Source organism: Oncorhynchus kisutch, linkage group LG7, assembly GCF_002021735.2.
Source record: "Oncorhynchus kisutch isolate 150728-3 linkage group LG7, Okis_V2, whole genome shotgun sequence".
Lineage (NCBI taxonomy): Eukaryota > Metazoa > Chordata > Actinopteri > Salmoniformes > Salmonidae > Oncorhynchus > Oncorhynchus kisutch.
This window is the reverse complement of record NC_034180.2, coordinates 2,398,555-2,424,543: the sequence shown is the minus strand read 5'-3', so window position 1 is coordinate 2,424,543 and position 25,989 is coordinate 2,398,555. Positions and strand designations below refer to the sequence as shown.

The following is a 25,989-nucleotide window of genomic DNA, read 5'->3' as shown; positions in this document are numbered from 1 at the left end:
ACTACAAAAATCTGAAACGGGAAACACTTCTCCCTCACTAGCTTCAAGCACCAGCTGTCAGAGCAGTTCAGATTACTGCACCTGTACATAGTCCATTTATAATTTAGCCTAAACAACTACCTCTTCCCCTACTGTATTTATTAAGCTCCTTTGCGCCCCAACATTTCTATCTCTACCTTACACATACTTCACTGCAAATCTACCATTCCAGTGTTTTACTTGCTATATTGTATTTACTTTGCTTGCCTTTACCTCCCTTCTCACCTCATTTGCTCACACCGTATATATACTTATTTTTCTACTGTATGTTTGTTTTACTCCATGTGTAACTCTGTTGTTGTATGCGTCGGACTGCTTTGTTTCATCTTGGCCAGGTCGCAATTATAAAATGAGAACTTGTTCTCAACTTGCCTACCTGGTTAAATAAATGTTTTTACTTCAGTACATTCCACCACTGCTCAGGAGTGCGTTGGGATGTCGGTTTCGTTCAAGAGAAGAATCCAGCGGTTACCTTCTTGTGTTGCTCGATGAGGATCTCCACCACAATGTTCTGGAACTTGAGGTCCATGATGGCAGCCACAGTATCCTCCTGGGGCCTCATCAGGGTGGGACCAAACACCACACCCAGGTTGGCCACCGTCATCAGGTTCAACTTACTGTGGGCCGCCACACTGCATGGGGAGACCAGGGAGGATAACAATTCATGAATTCATAGACAAGGGATTTAGAGTGCTTTTCCCTGATGTTTAAAATGTTTTCCTTAGGGGGATACATACACTTTAGAAGGCCTGTATACTGTGAAGAATTCAGCTAGAAAATTCTAATTCGCTTTGAAGATCTGATTACTCCATGTCTGACGGCTTACTAACGTCTGTCTGACAGTTTGCCAAGGAAGGAAGGTGTTGCTACCACCTTGTTATGTCAGTCAGAGGTGTCTAGAACAGCATCTCTGGCTTGGCCTCATAGGTGGTAGCTAGAGTTCTTACTGACATCATTACCCAGTTCATAGATTGTTCAAGAACATTGACCTTCCCTTCATTCAAACTGAACTTTTTCAGTTGCATTTCAGCCGATTCACAGTAAGTGGACGCTAAGTTGGGTTGTTTTTTTCTAGGGCAGGAATTTTCACTTGACTTTAGAATGACTGCAGAGGTTAGACTCCCATTAGCCTTAAGCCAATTGCCAAAGCTAGTCTTACTGGGTTCCTCTGCACACAACAAAAAAGACCGACAAGACTACAATTTACATACATTTAAAAACAATAGAAATGTAGTCTACACGCACATCTATCAGTTCCACATACGTCAGTACATACACACAACAAGTAGGTCACATGCAGGAGAGGCGTTGTGCCATGTGTTGCTGTATGTTTTTTTAAACAGAGACGAATCAAGTGAATCAACTGTTACGATTTTGGATCGTAAGAAATGTACGTTGTTCATAAGAAGTTAAGACAAATTAAATTCAGTCATATTAGACCGGTTAAGATATTCCCCTTAAAAATGTATAAAATGACAAATTGTCATTCAGCAGAGTGATGGTTGAAATGCATGAAAGGGAGCCTTTGTAGACCTAAATATGTCACCGAGTGACAACCTTCCTTTATCACATCTCTCAAACCATTTCAGACAGCGGTGTGAAATTTCAGCTTGCTCTCTCCCTGCAGGACAAGCTCACACAGCCAAAACACACGCAGCCAATTTAAAAAATAAAAAATAAACTCCAGTCGGAAGAATTTCATGCTGGATAATCCAAATTCAATTTCAATTGCTGCACTTAAATGCCTTTTTCCTTCTACTCTGAGAACCCTGGGGCAGGTTCTTTAAGAAATAAGATCCTCCAGACTTTGATTGCCTCAGGGAACAAGGATTATATACTTATCTTCAATTTACTACTATTTAGTTTGTCGTAAAAAAATAAAAAGCGAGTTGCTGAGGTAAAACCTTGTAATGTTAACAAAGATTAGATAGGATCTGAGATTTCAAAATAATCTCTGAAAGGGCGAGTTGTGTAACAGCTAACGGTCCAGTTTGGAGAGAGGGGTATACCCAGAGGAGCGGGTGGGAAATGGAGGGAGCGGGCCATTTCATTAAAGGCAAAGAGAACTGTTGAAGAAGTTTAAACGTCTGACTACTATTGTGGAGGGTGCTGGGATGTTCTAAGACAGGGTGGGGAGGGAGTTCTCTGCCTGCACTTAGTTGGAACAGAACATGAGAAAGGAAAGATTGATGGGGAGAGAGACTGACACACAGAAGAGAGAAAGATGGGGGGGGGGTGGAACAAGGACAGTGGAGAAAGAGAACGAGACTGCTAACTCACGTAGCCAGGTGTTTCATCAGTAGCCCCAGGACCAGACGGTTCTTCTCAGGCAGCTTGTGGACCAGGCAGTGGATGGCTTGGCTACGAGACTCTGGACTACCACCCTCTGTTTAAAAACAGGACAAACAAGGTTATTTGACAGCCGCTTACAGAAGTGCCATCATTTTGTGTGGACCATGCGGGAATCAAACCCACAACCCAGGTGTTGCCAGCACCATGCTGTAGGAGTCACCTTTATTGCTCTGCAGAAATCCTGTTGAATCCAAATTGGTATTTAATGAAGGTAAAACTAAGTACATGTTATTTTTCAAAATCAAAAAGTTATGAATTATGCATATGTACTTTGGATGGAGTCCACATTGACCGTACCCCGACTTATAAATATCTGCGCAACTGGATTGACGAAAAGCTATTGTTCTTAATGTATGTTGATGAGTTAGTTAAGGAATTGAGAATTAAAAAGGTTTCTATAGGAGCAAGTCCTGCCTTGTGTTAAATAGCAGAAAACCAATGAGTATGTCAACGTTCTGGTTATTGACCGTCTATGAATGCAGCTGCCACTGTATTGAAGCCATTGGACGCAGTTTATCACAGTACATTGCACTCGTCTATAAAGCCCTCTTTGCATAAACTTCCACCACACCTCACTGTTAACCTTAAATATGTCTAAGTTACTAGACTCCGGGATGGCTAACCCTGGAGATCCCTTCAATCTCTACAGAGAAACTCCGCTTTTAGTACCTCATGTGGAATGATATGCAAATTCAGATGGACATTAGGAGGCTTTTTAAATGAAGAATGCGTTTCATGTGTTGTTTGCGCTTTTCATTTATAGTGTAATGGATGTGTATATGTATAGTGTCATTGTTGTTGATTGATGTGTATGCAGGGCTCATCTGCCAAAGAGACTGGTCCTCTTTTTACAATTGGAATCCACCAAAAACAGAACAAACATTTATGTGTTATTACAGTGCTGTACTATCCATTCCTTAGGGGGAGAGACTCCACAACGGAGAAACTGCACAGCATAGAACAAGAAGGATTTGGATTTCCCCGTGATAATCCATCCATATACATTTTGGATTGAGCTGCAAGCGCTCTGGTGCAGTCAGATCTCACTCTGGAAGGAGCGGTCACAGTAGGAGATGTGGAACCACCGACTCCGGATCTAGTCACTGGAGACACAGGGTCATCCGTTTTAAATATCATCGGCAGCTCTAGTCAATATTGGTGCAGTTACAGTAAGGCAGGTAACAGAATGTGGAGACAACCATTTTTCTTCACTTTAAAAATGTTTGCCAAACAAAATAAGATTATTTCTAAGTTAAACAAAGTACCACAACTCAATGCACAAGGACGACTTTGGAAATTGTTCACTGAAAAAGGTAAAAAAAAAAAAACATGTAGTTGAAGAACAGTGCAGATGCAAAGTTTGGTAACAGAATGACAGCACAAAAGTCAGTTTAGCCCAGTACAAGCTACCATACAATAAAACAACAGATGCAGTTTACATAGCCTTAAAATCAGCTAGTGTAGGCTACAATCGGTTGTTTCATATTTAAAAGAAAGCAGTAAAGGGTTAACAGCAAATAAAAAAAGAGTATGGAGATGAACAGCAAACTTCCTGTTTGACACTGATATTAGACATGAGTGCATTTTGCCAGAGGATATGTAGGCTACTGTTGCTGGCTATAGAGAGATAGCTTTATACTACAGAAGCTACCGTGTAAAAGGGTTGTGATAAAACCCAACATCATCCCTTAAACATTTCCTCACACACCCACACAGGCATCTGATGGCTACTGCCCACACACACAGAAACAGCCGGCGTGCACCCCCCTCCCCCCATTACTATGGGAACGACACAAATTTGAATAAGGGAATAAAGCTTCTTAAGGATGCTGTCATCTTTCAGAAAATATTTATTGCTAATGCATTTCTGTAACCTGCATTATGAGGGCATTGCAAACTTCTGATAAAAACACTCCATCGTGATCCAATTATGGGACTTGAGGGTAATTCATGTTAGGGGGATCACTCAGGACATTTCAGGAAGGCTATTGGAATAAGATTATATAGGGAGAGACATTTCATGTTTCTCTGTTCAAAGTCACTGGGCCATTTGAGGACATTAGTGTAGGATACTAGGATTTAGTGTTTAACAGGTAGTAACATTTCCTTTTTAAGTTACCTTAATTGCAAAGAACCAAAGGTTACTTTAAAGGCAGATGAAGGTTGAATTAAAGTGTGTGTGTGTGTGTGTGTGTGTGTGTGTGTGTGAGCGATGAAGACATCTCTCGGTCACATGATCGGCTTTATGGGTACATGCTGGGGCACTTTTACAGAGGAAAACAAGCATTTGTTTAGACTACAAGATGTGAAACATTCAAAACAGTTACGCTGGCATCTGTTTTCCATAGAACTACTGAGACAATAAAAATGATTCATAACCAACCTAACTACACTGGGACACTTAGACAATGAATTCTCTCACAAACACTTGCTAGTCATGCACACAGCATTGCACTCATTGATAACATGCAATAAAATAAAGTATTTATAAAATAGAGAAGTATTCCTTTGCTCTGCTCCTACACTCCTGTGAGTGGTTTTACATCTGGTTTGAGCAGAACTGTATTGAGAGTGAGGAGGACGGCCCAAACTTACTTGCAGGGGCGATAAAGTCTTTGTAGAGTCCATAGGTCATCAGTGGCTCAGGAAGACTCCTAGAGAGAGACAGGAGAGAATGCATAAGAGAGCAAAAGTGAGAAGAACAAGTAGAAGAGGTGGAGACCAAAAGAGAGCGCAGAAGAGCGGGAGAATGGGGGGGGGGGGGACAGGACAGAAATAGACGCAGCACTGTTTTATAGGGTCTGCACACAACAATGATTAATGTGGCCGTGTCGGGATGGAATTAGATGGCGCACCATGCCACAGTGAGATAACCAAGTTCTGAAGGTCCTTTCACGGTGCTGCACCAGGCCCTGTGCCAAGGCTACTTAGCCTCCCCTGAGGAACCAGAGCAGCAGGGGAGGAGAGAGGCTGACCCTCTAGCTCTGCAGCAGGCCAGAGGAAGACAGATGGAGGATGGAGCTGCAGGACGATTTACAGTAAATCTACTGTCTCTACTGCAGACTTAAGCCTGTAATAAGGTTTCAGCTGACTCAATGGATGAGTTTAATTACATCGTATGATTGGATGGTTTCCTAGATTGTTAGATTGCTTGTGTAAAAAAAAGTAACATTTTATCATATGACGTGTGCAATGTATAAATGACAGTCACATTAACAGCTGCAATATCTCAGTAGCAATCTAAATGTCTTAATTATAATTTAGTGAGTGCTTATAAAAGTGTATTAATATGCATGGGTGAGTTGGAAATGTGTTTTTTTGCATATCCCAACTCTCCCTGAGATACCATTGGAGAATGGGGCAGGGTCTGCCACTAACATAGACCCTGGAGAAATTAGGGTTAAGTGCCTTGCTCAAGGGCACAGACAGATTTCCCATCCTGTCGGCTCGGGGATTCAAACTAGCGACCTTTCGGTTACTTGCCTGACACTAATCTCACTGGCTGACTGTCAGGTTTCATTATGAAACAGGAAAAACTCCTTGACATAAACCAGAAAGGCAGTTCGCTGCCTGGGACCAAATCTATTTCTGCAGTCATGCAAATTTACAGCAATTTTTTATTGAACCTTTATTTAACGAGGCAAGTCAGTTAAGAACAAATTCTTATTTACAATGATGGCCTACCCCAGCCAAACCTGGATGACGCTGGGCCAATTGTGCGCTGCCCTATAGGACTCCTGATCACAGCCGGTTGTGATACAACCCAGGATCGAACCCGGGTCTGTAGTGATGCCTTAGACCACGTCGCCACTCGGGAGGCCAACGAGCATAGGAGTTGGCAAGAGCTCACAAACAGATCTGGGACCAGCCTGGGAGAGAGTTAGTCCCATGACCCACAGCAAGCAACATCAAAATACTTCCTGTAATGGTTGCGGGCGGGTAGCAAAATCTGGCCAGTCACAACACAAGGTGCCGTGACTTCTGACCTGCTAGCCTATCAGAGGACAGACTGACACCATTCCAGTTCCCATGCTTTTACATTGACCACTAAGCTAAAATCCTCTTTATTTATTGTTGTTCAATTGATGGAAAAATAGACTTGGCTCACTCAAAGTTTATTATTTAATAGGCTATATGGCAATTGCACTGGTGAACTTGCCAATCTTTTATAATTTAATTTTGATAACTAAACCTTTTACAGCACATGGAGGACTGAACAAGCGTAATGAACTAATTCCAAAACAAGTGCAGAAGAAAGTGTAACAGACTGGCCAAGGTTAACGATAAGTTGACTATAATTTTATTCAGTAAATCGCTCCATAACGAACCAAACCTCCAACATCCCTTCAGTTTATGCAGCACTAGAGTGCAAATATCACTCATTAGTTTCCGTTGGACACCGTAATTGCATTGGTGTCAGAATATGCAGTGAGAGTTTGTTTCAGTTAGCTAACAGAACTTTGGCTTAGCTTTTAGGGTACATTTAACTAGTTACCTTGCAGATAGTGTTTTTATTTCAAATCTAGGACTATCAGTTAAATGAATTGCTATTTGAAAAAGCAAGCAATAACTTAATCGATTGACTCATCTTTGAACAAAAAAAACAGGATTCCTTTAATATGTGGCATCCAACCTATTTTGAGTGATTGATTTGATCAGAGGAGAAACAATCACACTAAAATCCCTATCAAGTTAATGTATTCATATCACTGCTTGGTTGTGTGGCGGTAAATTATAGTTAAAATACCTGCCACAGGACACCATTTTGTTTTTCACCTGGTCACCTAATCAATACATTCAAAGATGGATGATAAACTACCTGAAGCCAGGGATGCAGCTCTTCTTCCTAGAAAGTGGCCAAGACTCCCTACCAATTAAGTCTTAGGTCAACAACGGATTTCTTAGAACACACAGTGACTGGGAATAATGAAGTCAGAGAGACGGGGTTGGTTGATGAAGTGGATTGATTATGTGTCTGAATTTAAATGCATGGATGTCTATGCGGCAATGTGAATGGCCTGTTGCATTGCAGGAGTTGAGCTCCAGGAAGTGATTTTATGCTTCTACCCCCGGAGTAGAATAACTTCAAACTCAGACAATGACGAACAGTTATCATAAAGTCTCCACAGCTTGCTAATAAGACATAATAGCCGACATGAATACATAACCTAGCGATTATGTAGCTGACTACGAGTGATTGATTCACAAAAGGATCCTTACCTCAAATACAGCTTTAGCGTGCTGGTGATTGTTTTCACATCCCAGTCCTCACACGTCGACAGATCCACATCGTTACTCTTCTCATCTGCAATATCAACAAATTATACAAAGCACCAATACTTTTTACTTTAGTAGAGTACACTCCAATTCCCATGATACAAAACAAGTTTAGGCTCAGGGTAAGTCAACTAGTGTATTGTAACTTAACCCTATGGTGAAGTGAATGGCTGCAAAGAAGCTAAAATATAAATAAAGTCAAAATGTGTCTTATGTGGATAAAAGCAATGCAGTAGTCTTGAGGAGCAGTTCTGCCCAGTGGCGATTGCTGGCTGGCTTAAAGTATAGTCTTCTCACACTACTGAGTCAAACTGGACCGAGCCAGGCTTAACTAGACTGGTCTGACCTGATGAATAATCCAACAGTTGAGTGTGTTTGAGTCAGAGGTTGGTGCGAGGCCAAGCCCCAGGTCACCAGGAGGTCTCCAAGGGGTTAGACTTGGTGGGAGGTAGGTTGCTGCTCCGGGCCATTTATGTACTTCATTTGACTGTATTCCCTTCAGTACTAAAACCAGAAGGGCTGTGTTTATTTACCCACAGAACAGTGGCCTGTCCAACATCAACAGGCTGGACCAAATGTTTTCCTAGAAGGCCAACAGCCAAATGTGTGTGTACACAGCTACAGATGGTGGGAGAGTGGTGTGTGTCTTTTAGCTACTGTAATGCGCACATCAATATGAACTAACCCACATAGTTCTCTAACAGATGTATTTGGACATGACTGACTACACTAGTAGTATCCAAGTCCTTTTACCTCGATTCCCAGCAGTGAAATTCCCAGCTGTAAAATAGTCACTCTCTATGCTAAGCTTTAGGAGTTCTGTCAATCCACTGTCAGAGATTTGTGAGCACAGTGGGAAAATAATGTGATTCACTTCTGCTGTTTTGGCCTCGTTCTAACCCCTCCATTGTACTGGAGTGTTTCCCTACATCTGGTCCAGTGAATTGTCAACTACGCGCAGGGTGGCGATCTGGTCACGACTAACTGTAACCACCTCCCCCCATGTTAGTGAGTGAGATATGAAAGGAGGTGAGGGATGAAGTAAATCTAAAGGCTATCTTCAGGGTCTCAGCCCGGTGCTGCGTTTTGTTAACCCACACATCATACACTGATTTGGCTGTTGGCAAAATGCTTGTGTTTTATGGTAAACAGTGTAACAAAAATAAATGACTGGTGACCTAAATCTCAACTACCTCAGAGTTACCTGTGTCCATATGGTATTTGAAAGAAAACCGATACTAACTGAACCCAGTCTGCACCAGCAGACAGTGTGCCAATGGGCTGTGAAGTATGAGTCGGCAGGTTCAGGTGGAAAGTTTGGAGTGGGCTCCGGGACAGCCTGGTGGCAGACTGGGTTTGTTACCATTCAGATTCAGAACACACAACCGACGAGACACAGATGGTGTCTAGAGAGCGCAGTCGTGAAAAAGGGGGGTAGAGGATAAAGAAATATGAGGGGGATAAAAGAACATTAGAATGGCGGGGTAGAAAGAGTAGGAGAAAGAGCAAGAAATAACATTTAGAGGGGGGGGGGGGGGGGGGGGGGGGGGGGTGCGAGGAAATCAAATGTTCAGCTCCCGCTGAGCGACTCAAGTGAAGTCCCTGCAAGGACGGCCGGGTGCAGGCAGGAAGGGGGCCTCTCAGGCATGAATGCCAATGCCGAACCAGCAGCACTTGTTGCACTCAGGCTTACATCGTCATCTAAGTCCCAGGAAACCATTACTCGGAATACTACTAGAGTAGATCAGACAGGGTGCACAATGCCTACTGTATTAATTTAACTGTCCAGAGGTTCCAGATTTTTATGAAATATGACCTATAATTAATTACAATATGAGTGAAATCGTATTCCTCCCATCCCCAAAATGTAATGAAGTATGTTTTTGTTTTTTTAAAGCAGCTTTTGTGTTGGAATGGTGTGGTCATACCGCAACAGAATGGTGTGGTCATACCGCAACAGAATGGTGTGGTCATACCGCAACAGAATGGTGTGGTCATACCGCAACAGAATGGTGTGGGCGTATACCGGTCGTTAAAAACATTAATGCGAGCAGACCGATTGGCCAGCTAATCCTACACAGGATGACATTGACAAAATAGCAGAACTTTTTTGTTGGAGATACAAGTTTGAGGTGGGATTTTAGTGTTTTTTCCTCAAATGTATGCTTTAGCCTCAAATATGAGTATAGGATGAGTCAACAGCATCATTTGGGTATGAGTTAACAGAATATTAACTTAAGTGATTTTCACTGGACAGTTACTTTAAAGGGTGCTAAATGAGCATGTCTTACCGATCATTAGGCTAAGGAGCTTCTGGACTTTGGAGCTGACCCCTACCACTCTGTACAGGCCCTGGTCATTGATACCTGTCAACAGACAGTTTACATGGCCCTTAATAGCACAAACAATCATAAGAGGATGAATGGATCAACTTTGAAAATACAGTTTCTCAAATCAAAAGATGGGCTTCTTCACTGAGTGTACAAAATATTAAGGACACCTGCTCTTTCCATGACCGACTGACCAGGTGAAAGCTATGATCCCTTATTGATGTCACTTGTTAAATCCACTTCAATCAGTGTAGATGAAGGGGAGGAGAAATGTTAAAGGATTTTTAAGCCTGGAGACAATTGAGACATGGATTGTGTATATGTGCCGTTCAGAGGGTGAATGGGCAAGACAAAATAGTGCCTTTGAATGGGGTATGGTAGTAGGTGCCAGGCGCACCGTTTGAGTGTGTCAAGAACTGCAACACTGCTGGGTTTCTCACACTCAACAATTTCCTCTATCAAGAATGGTCCACCAGCCAACTTGACAACTGTGGGAAGCATTGGAGTCCACATTGGTCAGCATCCCTGTCGAATGCTTTCGACACCTTGTAGAGTCCATGCCTCAACGAATTGAGGCTTTCTGAGGGCAAAAGGGGGAGCAACTCAATATTAAGAAGGTATTCTTAATGTTTTGTACACTCCGTGTATATGTTGCCCCACTACCTGTAAACTATGAACAGTGGCCACAGCACAAGATATGACTGGATATTGGTCCAAGCCTGCCCTCATGTGTTAAAAGGGAGACATCACAACATTTCACAAAACCCTCTTTTACCGCTCTACCCCAGGTGTGGCAAACTTCGTAACGAGGGAGGTTTGAGTAAAAAAACTAAACTAGCACAACCATTGGCCACTCTTGAACCACAAACATGATAGAAAGTATGTATAAGTAACAGATTTATATTTTCAAATAACTGCCATAAATTGCTTTTAACATAAAATCAGTCCGGAAAAGAAATGCGCAGCCCTCGCCTGAAATTTGAAACCCCGATCCCCCCCACAGAGACAAAATGAATGCCCACCCCTGCTCTAGCCAGTCAGCTAACCTCAAAGTATACTTCTGTAGGCTTTAAATTGCCTAGGCCTTCCATTGTCATCATGTATCGTCTTACCTCTCGTCTCAATGGCGTTGATGGCATTCTTCACAAATGACAATCCTACGTCATCTAGCTGTGCATCGACTGCAGAGTCATGACAACAGTTATTTAAATTATTCAAAAGTCATTTGAATTATCACAGAGATTACATTGAAATGATTGAGATCAGGGGCTTCTAATCATTGTATACTTACTTCCACGTTCTTTTGAATAGGTTTTACCCAAGTACTGCCCAGCCTGTAAAAAATGTATTATATGTAGCTTTCCACAGATCATTTGATATCCAAGAGGTCACCACAAACCAAAGAAGACTTGTTGGCATTAATGTACCACTTTCATAGAATTTCAGTAGAGTGTGTAGATGTGGTTACTCACTGGTTCTTTCCCACCCATGGCGTGAATCCAGAACTTGTGGTCATCTTCCGACAGCGACTGGACCGTGAGGACCGTTCCCGGTCTGGGAACAGAACACAACGCACAATTATTTATTGTAATAGCCTTGTGATTGTTTTTTTTTTTTAATGGTGTGAGGGTTTGTTCCGTTTTTAATTATGGCGGCTGTATGACAAACTAATTTCACCCGTGGGGATTGTAAAGTACAGTCAATCTCATCTAATTCTCTCTGTCAGACTGAGCCTGGGGTTCCAACAAACTACTATTACTACTAAGTCAATTCATGTGTCTAAGATTGATCTAGAATCAGGCCTAAAATGTGCCAGAGGGGCTGGGCTCTTAAATAGCAAAATTACAGGAGTACCTGACCTTCATTTACCCTAGTTTTTATAATAGGCTACCACATCAGGCTAACCCTAACCTGTTACACTCAGATACCAAATACCTTACATCTGCAGGCTGACAAGCAGGCACCGGGAGTGCAACACACATTTCAAACCCTCTAAGCTTGGGGGTTGCGGTTGCTAATAATACCCCAGACAGAATAGCAGTTTGGTTCAGCAGAGTGACAAAGAGCCATATCTATCACAACCAAGTGTAGCAGAGGAGCATAGAGAATCCTCTCAGCTATGTGGAGGGGCCATCTTCCATGACAAATCCTCTCCAACCCAATCCTGTGTTAGGCTAGAGAGAGCAGCTCTCTCAGCTCTACTGTACACAGGACCTGTGTGGAGCGAAGGCTTCAAGCAGAACTGTTAAATGGGGAGTGTTACTGTGTATTTGGGAAGGCTGCCAACAGTGCATGAATAAGCTACAAGTGTGGCAATGTAATCACATTTTCCAGGTCTAATGGCATAGACCTCACCCCCTCTCCCCCCAACCCTAGATGGTACTGACCAACCCCCCCTGGTTTATGTACTAAATGTATGAGTCAATGACTTCTGGTGATCTTGAGGGGAATCCATCTAAAAATCCCCCTTATTTCCTAGATGCGACGAGATACTTTAACAGGTGATTGTGGAAAGTTTGTCTTACCACAGAAAACACATGACTGAAGTGATTGAAAAGTGTAATGGGTGTAGTGCGACGACATACCGGTCTGTGATTTCTATATCGAGACAGAACCGCCTGTCCAGCATGTCTGTGGTTTTGCGGACACAAGACTTAAGGGTGACCGACTCAGTCTCGCCCTGAGGGAGAGAATCACTGTTCAGAGAGCCTGTTCTGATGGCAAGAAAGAGAGTTGTTCCTTATAAAATGACTACAAACTGCACTTTTAAAGCGGGTTTCAATGGTAATTGTCGATTTGACAAATTATGACTTCATAGATGCATTTGAATAGGGATGGATACACACATTGAATAATCAATCATTTGATGTGCTACTTGGACCATACTCTGTATAGCTTCCAAAACCTGTCTTTGATTGTATGGGTCACGACTCACCATCTTTCCTCCTGACCTGTGGTCAAAGGTGACCATGTGTAGGATTTTCTGTTCCTTCACAAACGTGCAGTAACGCTTCACCCAACTGGAACCAAAAGGAGGGGGCCCTGGGGACGAGAACACACATTTAATTGGAACACAACCAGTTTAAACTGCCCTCCCCTCTTGGACACACGCGTCGTTCCTCTATCCTTACGTTTCTCCTGGACGTAGAGGTACCCTTCGCTGCTGATGGGGCTGGTCTGTCTGTACTCCTGGGGAACCTCCCTTATCCTCTTCATCAGCTCAAACACCTCCACCCGCGTGCCCTCAAACCGACTCCGTGTCTATATTGGGGGGGTCTTGTTACTATTGGGTCAAGCGGCAAAGCAACTTCTCTCCAAACTGATATGAAAATGAACCCCAACCTTGTCTACTCCCCTAATCCTATACTTAACCCCTAACCTTAAATGAAGGTTAATTGTTTTGTTTTTTGTCAAGTTTCACAATGTAGGACATTGACTACAGGGAGACACCCAAGGAAGGAAGACACCCCTTGTGACTCTAGCTAAAATGGTCATGCAATCACAATGCAAAGCCACTGGAAATGAAATTCTGCAGAGCTCCCTTTGGAGTGTGAGTGAAAGTGAAAGCTTGGGGTCAAAGAACATAATCAAAACACTAAGACTAACCCAAACACCATTAACAAGTGTAAGTGAGTCAAAAAGCACCTCGGGAAAGTCCCACTAGAAGCAGATCAACTTTATAGATATATGAGCCAACATTCAAATGTAGGATATGTATAACATGAGGTGTATGTACAGTTTGTGATGTGTGTAATCTATAGTATTTAGAGCAATACTCTGTGTACAAGACATGTCCCTCTAGGACAAAAACATTATAATTCTAAAATTGATGGAAATGATCACCTCATTTATGTTTGTCATTTAGCAGACACTTTTATCCAGAGCGATTTACAGGAACAATTAAGGTGACGTGCCTTGCTCACAGACACATGCCACATACCTACCTATATTTACACCACTTTGACTCATACAGTATATCGACATCCTTGTACTATGTGGTTGAAAATGTAATCCTTAATGGTAAGAAAAAAAAACGTCAGACTGGGCTATTACAACAAAAGTTACTGTAAAACACCCCTCCCACCGGACATCATTGCATGCTCGATAGAATAGCCGAATCTGCACAGCAGATTCAGTTTTGATAGCCTTTAGCCGCACCCTCATACTACTCCTTCTCTGTTCCGCGGGTGATGTGGAGGTAAACCCAGGCCCTGCATGTCCCCAGGCACCCTCATTTGTTGACTTCTGTGATCAAAAAAGCCTTGGTTTCATGCATGTCAACATCAGAAGCCTCCTCCCTAAGTTTGTTTTACTCACTGCTTTAGCACACTCTGCTAACCCTGATGTCCTTGCTGTGTCTGAATCCTGGCTCAGGAAGGACACCAACAATTCAGAGATTTCCATACCCAACTATAACATCTTCCGTCAAGATAGAACTGCCAAAGGGGGCGGAGTTGCAGTTTACTGCAGAGATAGCCTGCAAAGTAATGTCATACTTTCCAGGTCCATACCCAAACAGTTCGAACTACTAATTTTGAAAATTACTCTCTCCAGAAATAAGTCTCTCACGGTTGCCGCCTGCTACCGACCCCCCTCAGCTCCCAGCTGTGCCCTGGACACCATTTGTGAATTGATCGCCCCCCATCTAGCTTCAGAGTTTGTTCTGTTAGGTGACCTAAACTGGGATATGCTTAACACCTCGCCAGTCCTACAATCTAAGCTAGATGCCCTCAATCTCACACAAATCATCAAGGAACCCACCAGGTACAACCCTAACTCTGTAAACAAGGGCACCCTCATAGACGTCATCCTGACCAACTGGCCCTCCAAATACACCTCCGCCGTCTTCAACCAGGATCTCAGCGATCACTGCCTCATTGCCTGTATCCGCTACGGAGCCGCAGTCAAACGACCACCCCTCATCACTGTCAAACGCTCCCTAAAACACTTCTGTGAGCAGGCCTTTCTAATCGACCTGGCCCGGGTATCCTGGAAGGACATCGACCTCAACCCGTCAGTTGAGGATGCCTGGTCATTCTTTAAAAGTAACTTCCTCACCATTTTAGATAAGCATGCTCCGTTCAAAAAATGCAGAACTAAGAACAGATACAGCCCTTGGTTCACCCCAGACCTGACTGCCCTCGACCAGCACAAAAACATCCTGTGGCGGACTGCAATAGCAGCGAATAGTCCCCGTGATATGCAACTGTTCAGGGAAGTCCGGAACCAATACACGCAGTCAGTCATGAAAGCTAAGGCCAGCTTCTTCAGGCAGAAGTTTGCATCCTGTAGCTCCAACTCCAAAAAGTTCTGGGACACCGTGAAGTCCATGGAGAACAAGAGCACCTCCTCCCAGCTGCCCACTGCACTGAGGCTAGGTAACACGGTCACCACTGATAAATCCATGATTATCGAAAACTTCAATAAGCATTTCTCAACGGCTGGCCATGCCTTCCGCCTGGCTACTTCAACCTCGGCCAACAGCTCCGCCCCCCCCGCAGCTCCTCGCCCAAGCCTCTCCAGGTTCTCCTTTAACCAAATCCAGATAGCAGATGTTCTGAAAGAGCTGCAAAACCTGGACCCGTACAAATCAGCTGGGCTTGACAATCTGGACCCTCTATTTCTGAAACTATCTGCCACCATTGTCGCAACCCCTATTACCAGCCTGTTCAACCTCTCATATCGTCTGAGATCCCAAGGATTGGAAAGCTGCCGCAGTCATCCCCCTCTTCAAAGGGGGAGACACCCTGGACCCAAACTGTTACAGACCTATATCCTATATCCTATCTAAGGTCTTCGAAAGCCAAGTCAACAAACAGGTCACTGACCATCTCGAATCCCACCGCACCTTCTCCGCTGTGCAATCTGGTTTCCGAGCCGGTCACGGGTGCACCTCAGCCCCACTCAAGGTACTCAACGATATCATAACCGCCATCGATAAAAGACAGTACTGTGCAGCAGTCTTCATCGACCTTGCCAAGGCTTTCGACTCTGTCAATCACCATATTCTTACCGGCAGACTCCGGAACCTCGGTTTTTCGGATGACTGCCTTGCCTAGTTCTCCAATTACTTTGCAGACAGAGTTCAGTGCGTCAAATCGGATGGCATGCTGTCTGGTCCTCTGGCAGTCTCTATGGGGATGCCACAGGGTTCAATTCTCGGGCCGACTCTTTTCTGTGTGTATATCAATGATGTTGCTCTTGCTGCGGGCGATTCCCTGATCCACCTCTACGCAGACGACACCATTCTATATACCTTCGGCCCGTCTTTGGACACGGTGCTATCTAACCTCCAAACAAGCTTCAATGCCATACAACACTCCTTCCGTGGCCTCCAACTGCTCTTAAACGCTAGTAAAACCAAATGCATGCTTTTCAACCGGTCGCTGCCTGCACCCGCATGCCCGACTAGCATCACCACCCTGGATGGTTCCGACCTAGAATATGTGGACGTCTATAAGTACCTAGGTGTCTGGCTAGACTGCAAACGCTCCTTCCAGACTCATATCAAACATCTCCAATCGAAAATCAAATCAAGAGTCGGCTTTCTATTCCGCAACAAAGCCTCCAAATCAAATCAAATCAAATGTATTTATATAGCCCTTCGTACATCAGCTGATATCTCAAAGTGCTGTACAGAAACCCAGCCTAAAACCCCAAACAGCAAGCAATGCAGGTGTAGAAGCACGGTGGCTTCACTCACGCCGCCAAGCTTACCCTAGTAAAACTGACTATCCTACCGATCCTCGACTTCGGCGATGTCATCTACAAAATGGCTTCCAACACTCTACTCAGCAAACTGGATGCAGTCTATCACAGTGCCATCCGTTTCATCACTAAAGCACCTTATACCACCCACCACTGCGACTTGTATGATCTAGTCGGCTGGCCCTCGCTACATATTCGTCGCCAGACCCACTGGCTCCAGGTCATCTACAAGTCCATGCTAGGTAAAGCTCCGCCTTATCTCAGGTCAGTGGTCACAATGGCAACACCCATCCGTAGCACGCGCTCCAGCAGGTGTATCTCACTGATCATCCCTAAAGCCAACACCTCATTTGGCCGCCTTTCGTTCCAGTACTCTGCTGCCTGTGACTGGAACGAATTGCAAAAATCGCTGAAGTTGGAGACTTATCTCCCTCACCAACTTCAAACATCAGCTATCTGAGCGGCTAACCGATCGCTGCAGCTGTACAGAGTCCATTGGTAAATAGCCCACCCTTTCTCACCTACCTCATCCCCATACTGTTTTTATTTATTTACTTTTCTGCTCTTTTGCACACCAATATTTCTACCTGTACATGACCATCTGATCATTTATCACTCCAGTGTTAATCTGCAAAATTGTAATTATTTGCCTACCTCCTCATGCCTTTTGCACACATTGTATATAGACTCCCCCTTTGGTTTCTACTGTGTTATTGACTTGTTAATTGTTTACTCCATGTGTAACTCTTTGTTGTCTGCTCACACTGCTATGCTTTATCTTGGCCAGGTCGCAGTTGCAAATGAGAACTTGTTCTCAACTAGCCTACCTGGTTAAATAAAGGTGAAAAAATAAAAAAATAAAACAAAGGTGCTGGGGGCAGACAGTGGCACTGTTTCCCCTTATGGGGGATTCCATCTTTAAATAGAAATCTAATAAGACCTGGATGATGAATAAGATCTCACATTTTGTATATTGATCTGTAAGGCTTTCTTGTAGTGGTTAAAGTCATTGGCCAGCTCAAATCCCTGGTGGTAGAAGGTGAACACTGTCTGAAAGAACGCCAGCATCTGGGGAGAGAAACAACATGGGACACGAGTGTATAAATGACATTTATTTTAATGCATTATAACCTGGGGTCGTCAACACTTTTCACATTGTTTCTCAGGTTTACAGGGAATGAAGACTTCTGATTTTTTACACTCACTTTCAGGGCTGGTTTATAAACACACTTCATTTGACTGCTCGGGAACCTATATAAAACACTAACTGTAGTGTACACTACTTTATGAGCACTAAGTTAATGAGCACTGTAAAAGAGACCTGCTGACCAGGCTAGACAAGTACTAAAGGTGCATTCGCCAGCAGTTCGTTCACTCATTGGCTCCAAATGTCATGATGCAAAACTCGTCATACTGGCTGTGTTTCTGCCTGCTTGAACAGCTTTTTAAAAAAATCACTCAGATGTACAAATACAATGTAACAATTAAAATGGGTGAATATTTCCTTTAAGGCACATTGGGAGTACAACATAGACAACATAGACAGAGTGTACAAAACATGAACATGACAGACTGACCAGGTGAACCTTTGATCCCTTATGGAGGTCACATGTTAGATCCACTTTAAAATCAGTGCAGATGAAGATCTGGGGACCGATTAAAGGCTCGAGACATGGATTGTGTGTGTGTGTGTAATTCAGAGGGTGAATGGGCAAGAGAAAAGACTGAAGTGCCTTTGAATGGGGTATGGCTGTAGTTTGTGTCGAACTACAATGCTAGCGCATTTCACACGCTCAACAGTTTCCTGTGTGTATCAACAATGGTCCACCACCCAAAGGACATCCAGCCAACTTGACAACTATGGGCTGTGCAAACAATATTAGGAAGGAGTTAATGTTTTGTCCACCTGGTGTAGAGTGTGTGATTATGTATTTTCTAACACTCACTGGCTCCACACAGTCAAACTTCTTCCTCTCCTGGATCTCCTGCAGTTTGCACACGTAGTCCAGAGACTCCTCCTGGAAGTGCTGTCTAATGGTCTCCACCTGGCTGTCCGCCTGCACAACAGAGGACAGAGAGAGAAAGCGAGAAAATGTCAGCGTTATTATACAGTACAGTCAGGTGTACACAGAGAGATGGAGAACACAGCCTAGCTTCAGCTGTACTGGATTCAGACAGAGTCCCAGACAGACCGAGAAAGTATGAGCTATGAGAAAGTCCGAAGGGCTAAGACACTGATGACATGGTGTATGACAGCCCCCCCAAAAAAGTGACCAATCAACTGGCGAGTATCGTTTGGTCGACTAATAAGCTAATTGATTAGGCTTATATGGTTTGTTGACTGGATCTTCACAACATCCCAGTATTCAATGTTATTTACCCCTTTACTGTAGGATGTTCAATATGTTATTGTATTCAATCCAGTGCATCAGTTTCCATTAGCGGCTGGTAGTTTTTCCCCTGAGTGCCATAGGTCGGGCCTGTGCTTTCGGGCCTGTCACATGACGAGTGTACAGTATGACATCAGATTAGTTGAGTTTAGACGGTGCCTCGCGGCTATGGACACTCATATATATTTATATTCTACTGTGTCCTGATTACAATCTCTGTTCCAAACACAGAACCCTGGGGTCTGTTCAGGAGGGTAACACAACACAGAAATGTAATGCATATAACAGATTGGCTCTCAGGTATAATTTGGAATTGTGTCAGCTCTCTTCACATTTCTACCTGAAATGTTCAGAAATTTTAATCTCATTGAATACACCACAAAAGTCAGTGAGGGAACAGAACAGTTCCCACAAGGGCAATCTATAGGATACAAAATAATTTGTGAAGGGGAGTTTAGGTTATATTACATAGACATGCAGTCTGGTACTAGATTGTGTAAGGTACTATATGGTAAGTTTAGTATATCCTTACACAAAGGATAGCTCCACAAGCCTTCACAGTGAAATGCATATAAACTACAATGATAACCAGAAAGGTTTGTTTTTCCATTACCAACCCCAATATAATCCACACTAAGTCTGTAAAGCTTGATACTGTATCTGCAATCTCAGGATGTCTTGAGGCGCTCCAAAAGCTACTGCCTCAGAGGTACGACCTTGGTGGCTGGTACAGAAACACTGAACATGACTTCCCTTTCAGAGCAGGAAAGAGAAACTCACTCCGTACTCTAACCCTAGGCCTGTGGACACTCACACCGCTCCACACACTTCAGCGCTACAGAGATGAGCCAAGATGTCACCCTATCCCCTACCGTGTATAAGTCTCTGGTCAAAAGTAGTGCGTTATACAGGGAATAGGGTGCTATTTGAGAGGCATCCTATGGGTCAGGATTCAGGAACTTCTCCCTAAGCAAATATTCTTTCCAGACATTTTGGGGATGGGAAGATGTTGGGGCCCGTCTATTTGGCCGGTTTTCCATTTTCCGTAAATATACGCACGAGAGCGAGGGTAAAAGTATTAAACAAAGTACCTCCTGTAGCTGCGGTTCCTTCTTCTTTGCTGACATGTTCAAAAGCTTTTCCAAGGAGCTGTAGTACTTCTCAGTTTCCTTCTCATACTTCTTCCTTTCCGCCTTAAAAGGGCATAGCATAGAGGAACAGATTGAGAAAGAGCATGGTAAGAGAGATGAGAGAAGTGAGCAGGACAAACGTCATCTTAATATTGCATTAGTTTCACTGACCAAAGGAATGTTCAGAACATGATATCAAGAGGTACACATTACAATTAAAAGGGGATTTTGATAAAAGATACTGTCTAATACCCTTTTCACATTATCGTGCCGACCCAAAATGTACTTATCTGGCTCTGATATTTTCATTTCACATTCCTCTTTCCAGCATGGTTTCTGCAACTATGGTGGATGCACAACCAGGCCAGGGCAGTACAGCTTGGTTTGGCTCAGTGTTGTGAAAAGGGTATTACTTTATAGCACACAGGATTGTGCTTGTATGAGCTCATTAACAAGTAGACTGAATTAAGCAGTGGCATATGATAAGAGTACCTTGGCTGAGCCCAGTTGCTCTTTTCTGAACTTCTCCAGCGGTTTCATTAGCGTTTCTGTAATATTCCTCATCTGAGAGAGCAAGAGATGATAAGACATGACCATATTAGGACATTCCACAAAAGTGTTTCATTTATTCACAGGTACAGTGTTACGCTGGACTTATACTCTACTAGGCATTCTCTGTAGATGCTCCACAAGCTCATCATGGAGATTTCAGTGCATGCCAGAATATCTATCTTTACGGAAGAATCAGTGACGTATTGCCAAGAGGACCGTTTGAGTGTAAACCCAGCCTAAGAGGCGGCAGGTAGCCTAGCAGTTAGTGAAAAATGACAAATAAGCACCGTCCGATTTGACATAACATTCCAATGGAAAGCCAAAGGTCACAATACTTGCAGAGGGTTAATAACAGCATAAAGTCAGTGAAAGTTGCCTGTTGTTGTATATCTAGTTCCAGTCACATGACAGCTGGAAATCAACAGCGCTGTCCTATTGATCACTCGCCCTGCCATATCTCCCCCTCTCTGAATCATACCTACCTCCCTCTGCTAAAAGGTCCTGTTGCTGGGGGTCATGTGCATGTAAAAGGACCCATATGAGCACCAACATGTGAAGCTCAAAGGAGCATGTCAAATTTGGTGTCAAATCAAAGCTAGAGTTCTATATTTTTTTGTTGTTGAAATCAAGGCATATATACTTTAGTCAACCATTTTCCCATCCCAAAAAATGTTGATTAAGCAAAGGTTTTGATTTCTGGTTTTCTTAAGGTATTAGAAATCTCAAAACAGTAAAATGTTGAATTAAAGTAAAGACCCCTGCCATCTAATATCAACACATATTTTGGAGAAAGAACTCTGCCTTCTGTAAGTTTAAGAAACTTTGCCTCGCATATCTTTCAAATTTCTCTCCCTCATGAGGGAGGATAATGAAGGTTCAGAAGTCATAAGGTAGACCTATCAATTGTTTATGAAATATGAGCAATAACTTGAAATTCCGTTATAAAATCGGTAACAGAGTATCTACAATTGAATTGGCACAAATGGAAAATCATAGTAGTCACTAATCAGAGTTGGGTTCAGAAGTGTGGACAGCACAGTAGAGTACACAGAGAACAAGAGTTGAACACACTAATGTACACTACTCACTGAACTCTATGGAGGGTAAACACATTAGGAACACGTTCCTAATATTGATGCACCTTTTTTCACTCAGAACAGCCTCAATTCATTGGGGCATGGACTCTACAAGGTGTCCAAAGCGTTCCACAGGGATGCTGGCCCATGTTGACAACAATGCTTCTTGCAGTTGTCTCAAGTTGGCTGGATGTCCTTTGGGTGGTGGACCATTCTTGATACACACGGGAAACTGTTGAGCGTTATAAAAATTTTAAAAACAGCAGCGCTGCTGTTCTTGACAAACTGGTGCGCCTGTCACCTACTGCCATTTCTCGTTCAAAGGCACTTAAATATTGTGTCTTGCCCATTCACCCTCAATGGCACACACACAATCCATCTCTCAAGTTGTCTCTTTAATCCATCTCCTCCACTTTATCTACACTAGAGGTCGACAGATTGGATGTTCTTATAGGCACTTTAATATTGCCAGTGTAACAGTATAGCTTCCGTCCCTCTCCTTGCTCCTCGCTGGGCTCGAATCATCAACACAACGACAACAGCCATCATTGAAGCAGCGTTACCCATGCAGAGCAAGGGGAACAACTACAAAAAGGCTCAGAGCGAGTGACGTTTGAAACGCTATTAGCTCGTGCTAACTAGCTAGCCTTTTCACTTCGGTTACACCAGCCTCATCTCGGGAGTTGATATGCTTGAAGTCATAAACAGCACAATGCTTGACGCACAACGAAGAGCTGCTAGCAAAATGTTCTTAACTGACTTGCCTAGTTAAAAAGGTATACAAATAAAATAAGGCAAATCGGGGCCCAAAAATACAGATTTCCGATTGTTACGGAAACTTGAAATCGGCCCTATTAAAATCGGCCATTCAGATTAATCGGTCAACCTCTACACTAATTGATATTTTGACCAATCACAGATGTTTTTGCATCAGAGCTGACCTGAATGGTCAAAAGACCAATTAGTGAAGAAAATGTCAGAATTGACATCTAAGATCAGTTCAGATTTGGTCTTGTTTGGGGGCAGAGCTCATTAAAATAATAGCCAGCGTGTAGAATAGGATATTGCATATTTATACATTTCTGTATCTAGTTAGGATACATCACCATGAAGAGAATAACATTCATATCCATAGTTGTTCATTTCTGGGTAGTACAGATCAGGGACCCATGACAAAATTCAGTTCCCGCAATTCCACTTACTGTGTAACCAAAAGAAAAAAAGAAAAAAAAGAGCTGACACTATTTTTGCAAACATCATTTAATCTTAATTCGGAGCAGCTATTTAAGAGTTTTGGGAAACCGTGGACCCAAACTTTGCATCTGCAGTTTTTCCAGTAAATGTGTTTTTGTAAAATGTTGTGTATATTGTTAAAAGTAGTTATTGTGAATAGAGTTATGGTTTTTTAAACTTTGAAATCAAGTTTGGCATACATTTTAAGGGAAAAATCGGAGTCTCGGCTCAAGTCCGTTACCGTTGAATTGCCCTGGGTTGATAGGAAGGCTACTACTCTGCAGGCTACTATCCAGGTCTGTACCCAAACAATTTGAAGGTCTACTTTTAAAAATACGCCTCTCACCGTTGCCGTTTGCTATAGACCACCCTCTTCCCCCAGCTGTGCTCTGGACACCGTATGTGAACTGCTTGCCCCCCCATCTATTTTCAGAGCTCATGCTGCTAGGTGACCTAAACTGCGACATTCTTAACACCCCAGCCATCCTACAATCTAAACTTGATGCCCTCAATCTCACAGAAATGATCAATGAACCTACCAGGTACAACCCCAAAGTCGTAAACACGAGTACCCTCACAGATATCATCCTAACCAACTCGCCCTCTAAATACACCTCTGCTGTTTTCAACCAATATCACAGTGATCACTGACTCATTGCCTGCATCCGTAAATGGGTCAGCGGTCAAACGACCTCCACTCATCAATGTCAAACACTCCCTGAAACACTTCAACGAGCAGGCATTTCTAAATCGACCTGGCCCAGGTATCCTGGAAGGATATTGACCTCATCCCGTCAGTAGAGGATGCCTGGTTATTCTTCAAAAATGCCATCCTCACCATCTTAAATAAGCATGCCCCATTCAAGAAATTTAGAACCAGGAACAGATATAGCCCTTGGTTCTCTCCAGACCAGACTGCCCTTGACCAGCACAAAAAACATCCTGTGGCGTACTGCATTAGCGTCGAACAGCCCCCGTGATATGAAACTTTTCAGGGAAGTTAGGAACGATATACACAGGCAGTTAGAAAAGCCAAGGCTAGCTTTTTCAAGCTGAAATTTGCTTCCTGCAACAAACTCAAAAAGGTTCTGGGACACAGTAAAGTCCATGGAGAATAAGAGCACCTCCTCCCAGCTGCCCACTGCACTGAGGATAGGAAACAGTCACCACTGATGAATCCACTATAATTGAGTACTTCAATAATTATTTTTCTACGGCTGGCCATGCTTTCCAACTGGCTACCCCTACCCCGGTCAACAGCACTGCACCTCCCCACAGCAACTCGACCAAGCCTTCCCCATTTCTACAAAATGTTGTTCTGAAAGAACTGCAAAATCTGGACCCCTACAAATCAACCAGGCTAGACAATCTAGACCCTTTCTTTCTAAAATTATCTGCCGAAATTACTGCAACACCTATTACTAGCCTGTTCAACGTCTTTCGTGTCGTCTGAGATTCCCAAAGATTGGAAAGCAGCCGCGGTCATCCCCTCTTCAAATGGGGGGGGGGGGGACCCACACACACACACACCGCTACAGACCTATATCTATCCTACCCTGCCTTTCTAAAGGTCTTCGAAAGCCAAGTTAAACAGATTACAGACCATTTCGAATCCCAGCGTACCTTCTCCGCTATGCAATCTGGTTTCAGAGCTGGTCATGGGTGCACCTCAGCCATGCTCAAGGTCCTAAACGATATCTTAACCACCATCGATAAGAAACAATACTGTGCAGCTGTATTCATTGACCTGGCCAAGGCTTTCGACTATCAATCACCACATCCTTATCAGCAGACTCGACACCATTGGTTTCTCAAATGATCGCCTGGTTCACCAACTACTTCTCCGATAGAGTTCAGTGTGTCAAATCGGAGGGCCTGTTGTCTGGGCCTCTGGCAGTCTACGGGGGTGCCACAGGGTTCAATTCTTGGGCCGACTCTCTTCTCTGTATACATCAATGATGTTGCTCTTGCTGCTGGTGAGTCTCTGATTCACCTCTACACAGACACCATTCTGTATTCTTCTGGCCCTTCTTTGGACATTGTGTTAACTACCCTCCAGACGAGCTTCAATGCCATACAACTCTCCTTCCGTGGCCCCCAACTGCTCTTAAATACAAGTAAAACTAAATGCATGCTCTTCAATCAATCGCTGCCTGCACCTGCCCGCCCGTCCAGCATCACTACTCTGGACGTTTCTGACTTAGGTATTTGTAGTTGTCCTCATATTCTAGGTGTCTGGTTAGACTGTAAACTCTCCTTCCAGACTCACATTGAGCATCTCCGATCCAAAATGAAACATAGCCCAAACAACTACCTCATCCCCTACTGTATTTATCTTGCTCCTTTGCACCCTAGTATTTCTACTTTGCACATTCATCTACTGCAAATATACCATTCCAGTGTTTTAATTGCTATATTGTATTTACTTTGCCACCATGGCCTATTTATTGCCCTACATCCCTTATCTCACTTCATTTGTTTACATTGTATATACACACTTATTTTTCTACTGTATTATTGACTGTTTGTTTACTCCATGTGTATCTGTCGAACTGCTTTGCTTCATCTTGGCCAGGTCGCAGTTGTAAATGAGAACTTGTTCTCAACTAATAAAAAGGTAATACAATAAATAATAAAATAAAAGCTGAAATAAATGTATTTAAAAAAAAAAAAATCCAGAACATGTCTGATCCTGCCTGCCCACCCCAGTCCTCTGCTGTGGGCTGCGATGTCATCCCATACTGCTATGCGATGCTGGGGCTGAACCAGGCCCTGGTAGAGATGGTTACATGGCAACGAGACCCTATCTACAGCGCAAATACAGTACATAACATGCATTGTAAACATAACCTATTCTGATTGCAAGGGGTCAGGGAAGTAAAACAATAGTATTGAATGGTTT

The 25,989-nt window shown here is 43.3% G+C and overlaps 1 protein-coding gene across 2 annotated transcripts in view; it reads right to left on the bottom strand.

The window, feature by feature from the left end:
* Nucleotides 1-25,989, bottom strand: part of LOC109881014 (rho GTPase-activating protein 10-like) — a 71,006-nt gene that overhangs the window by 18,686 nt on the left and 26,331 nt on the right. The window contains exons 4-18 of one of the 2 annotated variants that reach the window (XM_020473192.2): nt 20,719-20,790; nt 20,188-20,289; nt 18,653-18,763; nt 17,670-17,774; nt 13,130-13,259; nt 12,934-13,040; nt 12,584-12,678; nt 11,471-11,552; nt 11,290-11,332; nt 11,111-11,179; nt 9,960-10,034; nt 7,612-7,696; nt 4,987-5,045; nt 2,320-2,425; nt 512-671 (exon numbers count right to left, since the gene is read on the bottom strand). In XM_020473192.2, the coding sequence (XP_020328781.1) occupies nt 512-671; nt 2,320-2,425; nt 4,987-5,045; nt 7,612-7,696; nt 9,960-10,034; nt 11,111-11,179; nt 11,290-11,332; nt 11,471-11,552; nt 12,584-12,678; nt 12,934-13,040; nt 13,130-13,259; nt 17,670-17,774; nt 18,653-18,763; nt 20,188-20,289; nt 20,719-20,790 (1,401 nt within the window). The remainder of the gene's footprint in view (nt 1-511; nt 672-2,319; nt 2,426-4,986; nt 5,046-7,611; nt 7,697-9,959; nt 10,035-11,110; nt 11,180-11,289; nt 11,333-11,470; nt 11,553-12,583; nt 12,679-12,933; nt 13,041-13,129; nt 13,260-17,669; nt 17,775-18,652; nt 18,764-20,187; nt 20,290-20,718; nt 20,791-25,989) is intronic. The other variant, XM_020473193.2, reaches the window with a different exon arrangement.